At 40.6% G+C, this 12,016-nt stretch overlaps 2 protein-coding genes across 4 annotated transcripts in view; one reads left to right on the top strand and one right to left on the bottom strand.

Annotated features, from left to right (window-relative positions):
- The window catches only part of camk1b (calcium/calmodulin dependent protein kinase Ib), a 30,283-nt gene extending 18,499 nt beyond the window's left edge, over positions 1–11,784 (bottom strand). The window contains exons 1-3 of one of the 3 annotated variants that reach the window (XM_089011154.1): positions 11,583–11,676; positions 9,097–9,109; positions 5,136–5,246 (exon numbers count right to left, since the gene is read on the bottom strand). In XM_089011154.1, coding sequence (XP_088867280.1) covers positions 5,136–5,246; positions 9,097–9,107 — 122 coding nt within the window. In that variant the 5' untranslated portion in view covers positions 9,108–9,109; positions 11,583–11,676. Of the gene's footprint in view, positions 1–5,135; positions 5,247–8,917; positions 8,937–9,096; positions 9,110–11,582 lie in introns of those variants that run through there. The other 2 variants (XM_089011155.1, XM_089011156.1) reach the window with 2 other exon arrangements.
- The window catches only part of nek4 (NIMA-related kinase 4), a 35,602-nt gene that overhangs the window by 14,895 nt on the left and 8,691 nt on the right, over positions 1–12,016 (top strand). The window lies entirely within an intron of this gene.

Below are 12,016 nucleotides of genomic sequence, written 5' to 3'. Positions count from 1 at the left end.
ACTTTGATCCAGATCTTTTTTTGCCAGATTCCTGTGAGAGTTTATTTTCAAAATGACTCAAATATTACTTAGGCCAGTGTACATAACATCAGCCTGAATCAATTAACCATGCATGGATCAATGACTAATAGCAGCGACCTTTCGTCACTGAAAGGATGCATCCATAACAGCACACGAGATGTCAAACCAGAAAACGGTCCGCGGTCACGGACACCCGAAAACGGGAGCGAAATCAACCGGAAAAAGATTAACATAAATAATAGCAAAGAGAAAACGGAGAAGGCCAAAGAGGATTTGATTTGATTGCAGCGTAAGTGCTGTCGCCTGTGTGCATTATTAATCCCCATCTGTTTTGATTACAAAACCATGCCGCTTCAACTCGGGAGTCACAACAGAAACTCAACCAATGCTGCTGAACGACAGCGCACTTGCATCCTCCACAAATGTTTTGCCAAACATTATTTCAAATTAATAAAAATGAAAAAAACTGAGATGTGTGTAATGAACTTGGTGCTCGTATACACATGCTTTTATTACTGCAAGGTGATTGTTCTAAAAACAAACGCGAATCCTCACAAGATTCTTATAAAACCACAAGCACGCCGTTTATTCCTTCTCTCCTAACGAACACGTGCAGTTGGACACGCGGCGGAGTATTAATAGCAAATCAAAAAACTTTGTTTCCATAGTGACTGTTTGAGTCCATTCTGGAAAGTGTCTCTAGTTGTTACCAAGACAACAATAGCAAATGAAGGTGGCACACCGCTGAACGCGCGGAGCCAGGAATCGCCCTGTAAACATGCTCCTTGAATTGAGCTGGTACAGGTGCAGAGGCATGTGATGACAATGAGACAATGTTTTTGATGAATTGTCCCACACATTTGCATTTTTACAGGCCTTTTTTCCTTCATATGTTGATCCTAAAAGTATGAATGCAGTCTTGTGGCCGTTTATCGTTTATTTCATTCAAAGGACAAAATACAGAAGAAGTAACTCATCTTTTTGGGTTACCATTTTGATACACAAGCACGGCGAATTCACCTTTAAAAAAATGTAAGTACAGTACATGTATATGGGAACTGTTTTCGTGCAATTCTAGTTCAAAGCGCGCTTTTACTGTACCAATGCGCCCAATTCGAAAAAAGCGATTGCGCCGTTGTGGGCGTGAACACAGTCCACAGACCACGAAATGGAGCGGGCCAACGGAAGTGGCTCCTTTTAAATTTGGTGCAGTGTGGTTCATATGGCAGAAGCAGAATTGACTGGCTGGAATCTGTTCAGGAAACTTAATGTGCATCTATGTGATGTAGTAAATGTACACTTTGTGTACTACAGTACTGTGGTATCATCATTGTTATTTTGGACGTGACATACTGTTGTCTACCTATTCAGGATATTCAGATGACCATTTTAACTACTTAGCTGCAGACATTTAAAAAGAAATCTTCCACAAACAATCATTTGAGTTTCTATGGCGTTATGTTTGTGTCACTCAAACAAGAATTTCACTTTTGTATCAGGTACGGCACACACAAGATACTCCTGAAGGAACAGGGATGTGGGTGTGTGTAATAGAAAAAAATATATATACTCAAGCAAATATCTTGAATAAACATCCTGACATGTGACAATCAGCAAGCACGAGGGAAAAAAAAAAACGTTTCTTCTCAAATATCAGTTCTCATTTGACTTTGTGTCTGGGACCATAACTCTGTGTCAGACAAAAACCGAGATATACTCAGGAGGACCTCATCAAATAGAACCCAATCAAACTGTGTTGTAAAATTCCTCTCAGAATTAATAAGAGCAAGCTTTGAAAGTGGGTCCTGTACAGTTACTTGGTTCTTTTCTTCACACTGATTCTACACTACATTATTAGCTAGGCCTTTGAGACGCAGATGATGAGTTCAGAGCCTCCAAATGTCATGCAGCAGATGATCCCAGCATCCACTCCGAACAACAAGCACACGCTCACGCCGACACAGGCACACAATGTCCTCTCAAGTTAAGAGGTTTAATAGAGATTGTCATGCCCAAAGAAAAGCAAACTAGGCAAATAAGGCATGCGCCTGTGCACACATGTACATACACACACACACGTACACACATATACATCTCCCAGCAGTAATCCATGACCAAATGCTCCTCCCATACTTCAGTATTTAACCTTTCAATGTCTCTGGCAAATGATGTCATGCACCGCTAAGTGCTCAAATGAGACTGATTCAAAAATCATTAAGATCAATGTCCCGACATACATGAAGTGGCCTTACCTTCACCTCATGTCTCGGCCTACTGGCCGTGAAAGCAGATGGTGATAAATGAAATAGTTTTGGATTTTATATATATACTGTTGTAGGGAAAAGTGCATTTGGCATGGCAGTTCCTTTGCAAAGCCCAAACAATAACAAATATTTAAAAAAATGCATACCGGTACATAAAAAGACACACAAATAAACATAAAAAAAATACATATGTACAATTCTCAAAATTTAAACTAAGAACACAATTGTCTAAAACAGTGCAAATGATTGTTTAGTATTGCTGATATAAATATTAAACATTATTATGTATTTATTTGTTAGTTTTACCTGATAGGCTTCTACTGGCTGACAAATACTGGAACATGCTTCTTGATTTGAATTATTTTCTCTCTTGACAAACATCCAGTTCCTAATTTTCTGTTCATAGTTGATAACTCTCCACTGTAAAATGGCTCTGACCATAATGTTTATTTAAATCATTCACGACCAGACGATGCACAAAAATGTGTCCACTCTAGTGCCAGGGTTTTTGTCATTTTCACTCAAATTGCAGGACCCACAGAATATTGAGTCATACATAAACATTCATTGCAGCGTAAGAAACTTTAGACTCTCTTCTTTCATCGAAAAAAATGAGTTAATTCCTAAGTTATATGGGTCAGGAGTTATCTGAGCTTTAAATGGGGGCGGCGGTACAAAAGGCAAATGCTGCCCCCTCGTGGGAGGGAAAAATATTGCCAGGGGTGTGACCAACACTTTATCAGCACCCCTGCAAGAAAAACCTGAACAAATTTGAGATTGGCGCTCCATGTCATATTTTCATTTCCCCAATACATTCGGGAACGGCAGTGAATGAGTTAAAGTGTACTGTGACAGCTAAACACTTATCGGTTGTTTTGCGACTCTACATTTTACAGAAACGGTGATCATAGCTTCTCTGTCATTAACCTGTTCACATTGGCTCATTGTGTCACAATAACAAGCGCTCATCCTTCTTTTGTGAAAATGATACTTCTCAGAAGTGGAGTTTATTTCACCGCCACTGAGGGGAGGATTACTGACGGTATTTAGCGATGCAACAGAGTCAATTGCAACCGGTAGCTGCTGAACCGCAAGTAAGCATGCGACTCATATCCCGCCGGGAATTCCGAACCGTCAGGAAAAGCAGGGAGGAGGGTTGAATTTCATGTGCGGACGCACTTATGGCTGACCCTGAGAGTCAACTTAACGCATCGTAACGTAGATATCATCAATAAGTGTCATCTTGAAACTGCTGAATTTGGCACTCTCACGTTTTGCACGGGAGTTTTCTCAGCTCATGACAGAATATCTTTTTCGTTATTTTAGCTGCCGTTCTCTGAATCTTGACAGTTCAGAGAGTTCTGAATTTTCTGCAAAGCTGGCCGGTCCGTTAGAAAGCATTCAATCTTCCACACTCTGTACACCTGAACAATCTATAGCACTGGTCTCAAACTCGTGGCCAAATGCGGCCCCCGAAAGAATATTTTGCGGCCCGCCTTGATATGAAAGATTAATGTTAGTGCGGCCCGCATGATTGATATGAATGAAACTTGTGTGTGGAGCTGAACAAGTAGGCAACATAAGCAATGTTCAGGTCAGTTAATGTTCAATATTTTCTTTATGTTAAGAAAGTTAAAGGTTAAAGAACTGTGAATACAGACATTTGAAACTTTATTAAAATAATTAGTTTTCCTGTGGTTTTTTCAGTCGTCTGTAACTGCCTTATGATCATTATTTTATTTATTTATTACTGGTTCATTTATTTTTTTATTCATTTTTCCATTTATTCATTTAATTCATTTTTTGTGTGTTAAAAATAAAGATTTTGATCACATTGGAATGTTTTATCTGTGATTTTCTTGTTGAAAAACCGATGCGGCCCAGCCTCACCCAGACTGTGCCTCCAGCGGCCCCCGGGTAAATTGAGTTTGAGACCCCTGATCTATAGGAATTCAATGCGGCAGCCAAAGCATAACCGTCATCCATGTGAAGTGTATTGTTTTGTGTTGTCACGGACGTGTCGACTCGGCTCCGGGGCGCGGAGCTGTCATGGCTCTCTCAGAATAGTTTAAAGTAACTGCATTTCCTTAAGAGGCTTTCTCAAGTTCCATCTACAATTATTTACAGGCCGACAGCAGAGCGACAGCCTCTAATTCTTTGTGGAGGGTTTGTTGACATTGTGTCATCACGCGGTATCATAAACTGTACATCACAAGCTTGAATGAGTGTGTTTTTTTTTTATTACTGCAAAACCAAACTATGTGAGGTAAAATGATTTGGAGGACAACATAGCATTGCATAAAAAAGTTCAAGTAATGCCACTTTTAACGTGTGAATTTTTAGCTCATTCACAAATTTATTAAGGAATTGAAAATATGACGTTGAGTGCCATTCTCGAATTTGTTTGGGTTTTGTTTTTTCTTGTTTGGTGACGATAAAGCACTGGTCAGACCTCTGGCAATGTTTTTCCCTTCCACGAGGGGGCAACATTCCCTTTTTTCTATGTTAGCGCTTTGTTCCAACTTCATCTGTTGTTAAAGTGTATATAATCCAATATGTATGTATTGCATTGTATTTTGGACAGCCACCCTCATTTCAAGCTCATATAACTCCAGACCCATATAATTTAGGAATTAACTCTTTTTTTTCTCATGAAACAAGAGAGTTTAAGGCTTCTTACGCTGCATTGAATGTTTATGTAGTCCTAAAACTCAATATTCTGTGGGTGGGTCCTGGAATTCGAGTGAGAATGACAAAAACCCTGGCATGTGTTAAAGAAAGTGTGGATAAAATATCATGCGTGACCAAATAGTAGAAGTAGTAGGAAAAAAAACATAAAACCACACTTACGTTCCAAGGATATCTTTAAAGTCATAATGTTCCTTCACATCCGACATCTTCTTCTTCCTATGGCAGTCGTCACCCAGTGGCATTTTCTTGTTGTTTCGGTCAGAAACGATACTGAGAACAAGGGACAAACAAAAACAAAATAAGATCATTATTCTCTAAACTGCTAACATATAACAAGTGACATTGCCCTAAAAAAACATCAATACAGTCCTTGATGTCCAAAAAACTTCCAAGTAGTTTTTTGAGATAGCAAAGCAACCATGGAGATTTTTTTATTGTGACTGTGACTCAGCTTCACACATGAGTTCATCTTCTTTTATTCATGTGACATTATCAGTCCCATGAAATAGATGCATTGATGTGACTTTAAGCCACATCAACGTTACATGGCCCACTTGCCACACTTACTGCATATCTGCAGCAGCAACTGTGGCTAAAGTTATGCTTGTGAACAAGGTAACCAAGGAGACGACCCAATGACGATGGCGACGGCTGAATCTGCAGATGTGTGACCTGTAATCCCAAACTGAAATCAGTCGGCATTTTAGAACCAATAATTGCAAAGGATGATAGGCATCACACATATCCAATCGAGAAATTACTCTTCTCAGTTTGCCTCCGGATAGAAACATGTTCCATGGCTCAAGGGGCATTCTACTGTTGTTCTGTCAATAGTTAGATTTTTTTTTGTGTGGCTTGTTGTCCTGAGTTTGCATTAGCCGAGTTAGCGTATATCAGAGGGCACGCTTCCTGCGGTGGAATAATCAAGTGTGTAATGTTGTACAGCAGAGCATCGAAAGTGGAAATATCCCAGCGGTTGCAAAGCTTTAATGTGGCAACGAACCCTGAGGTGGTTTTATGGTTTGCTCCGCAAGACAACTCTCACTTCAAATCTTCAACATATCTCATGAGACTTCAGCTCAGAATTAATATATCCATCTATCTATACTCGTATCCGCTTATTCTTGCAAGGGGCCGAAGCCACCTGTCTTCGGCCAGTAGAAGGAGAACACCCCGAACTGGTCGCTAACCAATCACCGGGCACACATAGACAAACAACCAATTTACCTTGAGGAATAATTTGAAGTGTTCAATCAGCCTGCTATGCATCTTTTTGGAATGTGGGAGGAAACCGGTGTACCCGGTGAAAACCCACACGGGGACGGGGAAGTGTGCAAACTCCTCACAGAGTGACTGGGGCTAGAATTGAACCCTCCATCTCAGCAGTGTGAGGTGCACTTGGATGAATTTCATAGAAACTCAAGGTATTCATTGTCTTCAAAATAAAAAAAAACTGGTGGTCTTCTTATCTATATTCACTCACATTATTATTGCCATATTGACATTTATGGCATACAAAGCGGGTGAAGGTGTTAAGGGGGGTGGGAGCAAGTCCGACCTACACTGAGTTAATAAGCAAACTTCATATCACTTTTTTTTCAAGGTTAACGCATATACAGCTAATGATTTGTTTGGGATTTTATTGGATTCGGATGTCTGCCCCCATCGTACGATTTAAGCGGATGTGTAATCACAGAGCACCTAGCTGCCAGAGACATCATCATCTAAACCCACAAAGTATCTCGAACTCAAGACCTGGCGGACTAAAATAGCCCAGTTCATATCAGTGTGCCTCACGCTTCCTCTGTTCCTACTGCCAGCAACCACTTCCCTGTCAGGCCATATAAGATGATGTAACATTCTGCTTGTTACAGTGAAATGGCCTCGTAAATAACCTCCAATTACCTCAGAGTCACTTTTCCATACCAGCGGACTTATGTGAATATGAGTGAGTGGTGATTAAGTCAAAGCTACGTTCTATTATCTAGCAGTGGACATGAATAGGATATATTTTAACGCGGGTTTATAAAACATATACTTCACGTGTCTGTCACACAGGCATATACACACACATCGGGTGGCCCTTTTTGCCGCCTTTGCCAGCAGCTTTTTATGTGTCGTCATAGAAACCCAAACGGAGCAGCAATGCTATTCGAGAGCCCAAATTACTTTCGTCTTTCAGAGCGGGTGGCAGCTGAGATGCAAATGATACCATCACTTTGTTGGACGGACGTAGAATCTTAGGTTCTACGCAACCACTTGACACAATCTGAACTTTAGATACGTCACCAGAGACATCGGTCATTGTTATTTGTGACCAGGAAGGTCTGTCTGAAATATTGAAAAAATATGTATTCACGCATCGGAGATTTTGTAGCATACACGCCCATTTTATAATGTTGTGACAGGGGTTGCGATGGTTTTCATCTCAACCGAGGAATCAGGGTTTGATAAGCATTTAAGATAACTGGAAATAAGTGCTAGTAAATGTATTCAATGAAATATGAAAATCTGACATTCTTGTGCTATAATGACAAAAGGAGAAGTGGAGTATAGCTCACATCCAGGGTGCCCTTAAATCATTCACTGCTAGACATGTGCAAGAATGTGTCCACTCCAGTGTCAGGGTTTTTGTCATTTTCACTCAAATTCCAGGACCTACAGAATATTGAGTTTTAGGACGACAAAAACATTCAATGCAGCATACGAAACCTTAGACTGTCTTCTTTAATCAGAAAAAAATAGTTAATTCCTAAGTTATAAGGGTCTGGAGTTATCTAAGCTTGAAATGGGGGCGGTTGTACAAAAGGCAAATGCTGCTCCCTTGCGGAAGGGAAAAAACAATGCCAGAGGCCTGACCAGTGCTTTATCGGCTCTCCAAGAAAAACCTAAACCCGAACACATTAGGGAATGGCATTCTACGTCATATTTTTAATTCCCGAATAAATTCGGGAATGGCAGTGAATGAGTTAAGCAAGACACCAATACCCCTAAAATACCCACCCCCTCCTTGCTCCAATGTCTGCTACTAACTGTTAATTTTGCTGTATTCATTACTTGTGATGGGTAAAAAGCAAATTTCGTGACAATTCCCATGTTTGTCATGACAATAAAAACATGTCTTGTCATTACATACTTGATGACAGAGTCCGCCAATTTGAGTCTATCATAGTTCTGCGCAGAGATTCGACGTATTTGTCCCAAAATGGACTGAAAGGTTTCCAATAATTTCTAACTTTCCCTTTGTCTCCTGGTGGGATTTCAAAAGCGGATGTAATTCGAAGGCGTACCACTTGTTTGTTCATGCGGATGAAGCACAGATTGGTGCGCGGTGTCTATTTGTGCATAGACCACTGTTTGATTAAAATGCTTTACTTCCTCCTTACTTTTTTTAATTTTATTTTATTATTTGGGCAGACAGAAATCGCACATTGTTCATGCCTCAGTGTATGGTGCGTAATGGTGCGCTGAGAACAACTGATAAAATCGCACAGCGTCGGTATCTTAGGACAAACAAGTAGTTCTAGAATGGGGACACTAGGACACCCCCCCCCCCCACACAATCTGATGATGTCATTACCCACTTCCGCTTTCCCTAATGCCATTGCTTTAGTTAAAAAAATGCAAGTTGGTTCACTTTTTCATGTGAGAATTCTTAGAATCCACTGACAGTTAATTGCGAGACAGGAAACCCAGAGAAAAAAGGAACTGACATCCAACAGAGGACTTTTTCTTAAATTGAACTGCCACATTTGAAAATTTTATTTTGAAATCTGTTCAACTCTCTGTTCAATAGTATCTTAAAATAAAAATCAATTTCATGATAAAAAAGCGCTGTTGGATAAGGATTAGACAGCAGACTACAATCAATATCGAGAGCACACCGAAAGTGAAATATGTTTCGAAATGCGGGAAAGAAGAGGAAAAACACATGCGGGCACCATAAGAGAAATAATCATGTCCTGTTGATAACATGACCTTCGGGCCGTGGGTGGAGTCACGTTGCTTGCAATCGGGGAGGAAAACTTGAGGTCAGGAGATCCACAATAGCAAGTCCAACATACACAACATGCAACACACAGCCTTGTTGCGGGTGGGCATAGAGAGTGACTGTACTCACTGGTTTCCCATTCCTGTGATGAGCATGGACAGAAGAGACAAACACACATAGACAATAACAATAACACAATGACGCCTGCCTTGTTTGAGCGGGAACATCATTACGCTCTTTACATCACAAATATATAAAGTAAATATGAAAAAGCGAACTTACACGGATGTCTTTTTCACCAAGTACAAATGTTGACCCAGGCACACCTTTGCGTATCTCGACAAACTATTGTGGCACATCATCGAATTGAAAAGGAGTCTGCTGCCAGGTTTCTAGCATACTTTAGTTCTAATGTGTTTCTCCCTGGAAGATACACTTCATTGGAAGCTAAATGGCTGTTTTGAAGTTTCTGAAAGATTAAGATCCTCATTTAGCGTCTCGTGAGTTCAGGCCCTTTATTACATCTCTATATCACAGCTCAAATGTTCCATTCTGTACGTATGCGTAGGAAACCAAAAGTCATGTTGAAGATATGAATGTCAAGCATGGTGAAGAAGACAGTGTTGAAAAGTAGTCCAAAGTTTAGCCTGAAATGCTTCACATGACTGTGTAATAACCAGTGACGTGCTGTGGATTTCATCGCGACGCCTTAAGTAGTGCTATGGCTGAATCAATCCAGACTGAAAAAAGTGTGATTCAGATATTTTTAGGCCAGCAGAAAACTCCTTGCAGGCCCTAACGGTCCGCCACTGGTAATAGCCTATATGGACATACAAGTTTACGCAAAGAAAACTCACAGTACGAGCGCAGATTTCAGAAGTTCAGATTCGTTACCCCACAAAGAAAGTGTAAAAAAAAGGAAAAGGCTAGTCACCAATGCACTTTCACCCACATCTTGAAATGCGACAGGCAAAGACAAATGTGAAAATGAAAACATTCGCAGGGAGCATGACCTGACCACAAGGTAAACTGTCAACCACTCAATCTTCACGATGTCACTCACTAGGAGCCGCTTTCATTGGCCACAATTTCAGCCGCCTGTGACCGCTATCACTACGGCGGAGCCCTCGCTCTCCCATCCACTGGCCTTCAATCATCTGCTATATTACCTACATTGGCTCTCACCCGCCTCCAAAGGGGTGACACCATATACTGCACATCATTTCTGCTGGTCAAGATAATCGAGCCAGAGATGTGTGTTGTGCTTTTTTATTTTGCTATTTGCCAACTGTTATTCATTATGTCATCATACCGCAAAAACCTCACGTTTGCTCACAAAAAGACAATTGGGCCAGTGTCAAAGGATTTACCAAGTGTACTTGGCTGTTTCCTTCGTTGGTGTTTAAAACAGCAACAACCGATGTGAGTGTCATCAATGGAAATTGGAAAAGAGCAGAGTACACACTAAAAGTTCCATTCCAAGCTGTCAGACTTCCCCCAATGTGCGAATTTCAATCAGTTGGGTTGACAAGCAAGCCACTTCGCTGCCACAAAACACCTGGCAGGCGTCGCAACTTAACAAAGATTGTCTTCAAGATTTCCAGTACATTCATTGTTCACTTCTTTTTTCACTTATCCGGTTAGTTAAAACATAACCCGGATGCTAATAACGGTTTTATCGGGGTGAAAGTTAGCATGGATTGATCCACTTTACATGACAGTAGATCTGGGTCAACTTTTAAGATTACACAGTAATCTTCTCTACTGTTGAACGTTTCTTACAGGCAGCATTCTTCATTTTATTGTGAATTAATCTCTTATAAAGGCATTTAAATGTTGTTCCAAATCTGTTCTGTAATAACTAATTGTTTTGGATTTATCGCAGTAAGCAGAAAATTAAATATTTGATTCTGACATTTTTTATTGTCCTATTACTTCAGTGGTTTATGACACCTAGTTGAAATGTAAACAGCGATGTTTCCGTTTCTGTTCTGAAAAAAATAAAATTAAAAAACGACCTAATGCAGTAATACAGCAACATCGCCCTATCGGGTAGCCAAAGTCATTACAGTGCAAAATATTCACCAAATATTTACTTTTTAACAATGGCAAATATGAAATGGTTCAGTGTCAACACACAAGTACCGGCATGTCCTGTTTGTTCGCTTGTCACTTTTGTCAACCTGTGCTGTTGACAAAAGTGGTCGCCGGTGGTCTTTGCATGTCAAATTCTCGCAATCTCTAAAACCAAATGCAGATCTGCTTTACCAATTGATAGAATAGGAGCATGGGGGAAGAAAGGGTGTGGGAGATTGCGAGGAAGTCAAATAAAGAATATCTGAGATCGTGTTTAGTGACAGAAGGAGAATAAACACGCCGGGTCATGTTTACAGAGAAACGATATCATCAGACTTCAGGGTTCATACAACCGCTTAAAGAATGGAATGTGTGCGAGGGCGACGTGTGAATCCCGTGCAACAGTCCATTCGTTTTTTTAATACAAATATTACAAAAGAAACTAACACAAGTCTCAATAGAGAAGCAATGTCAAGAAACAAACATGACATTTGCGCATCCCACGAGAGTCGAAAAGTATCGGCGGTAGTCTGTCCTACCTACGGCGTGACAGCGAGAGGGGTCCGGTGTACGAGCTCGGCGCGCGTCGATCCGCCAGTCGCCGCCTTGCCCGCCGCTTACCTCCGTCAGCCAAAGGGCGGAGCTACTCACAAGGAAGTGGCGATCATTACGCACCAATCTGCGGTGGATCTAAAACATACCGCCTGTCATTTTTATGATGCCAGCCAAGTGGAATGTCTGATCGAAAGTCGCCTCCATTGCACAGTTTGTGACGTATTTCAATTCTAGCTCATCATAAAAAAAAAAAAAAACATTGTACCGGTTGTTAGTTTGACCGCCTCCATTCCACGTTGTGTCGTATTTTAGTTCTTGCTCATCATTAAAAAAACATTGTAACGGATTTTTACCTTGCCGTTGTATTTCATAGCGACGACGTTTTAAAAAATATCCACCATTTTCTTCACCAACACAT

Source organism: Hippocampus bargibanti, linkage group LG12, assembly GCF_051943395.1.
Source record: "Hippocampus bargibanti isolate YZ-2025 linkage group LG12, ASM5194339v1, whole genome shotgun sequence".
NCBI lineage: Eukaryota > Metazoa > Chordata > Actinopteri > Syngnathiformes > Syngnathidae > Hippocampus > Hippocampus bargibanti.
Note: the sequence above shows the minus strand (reverse complement) of the source record. Positions and strands in the feature narration are given on the sequence as shown.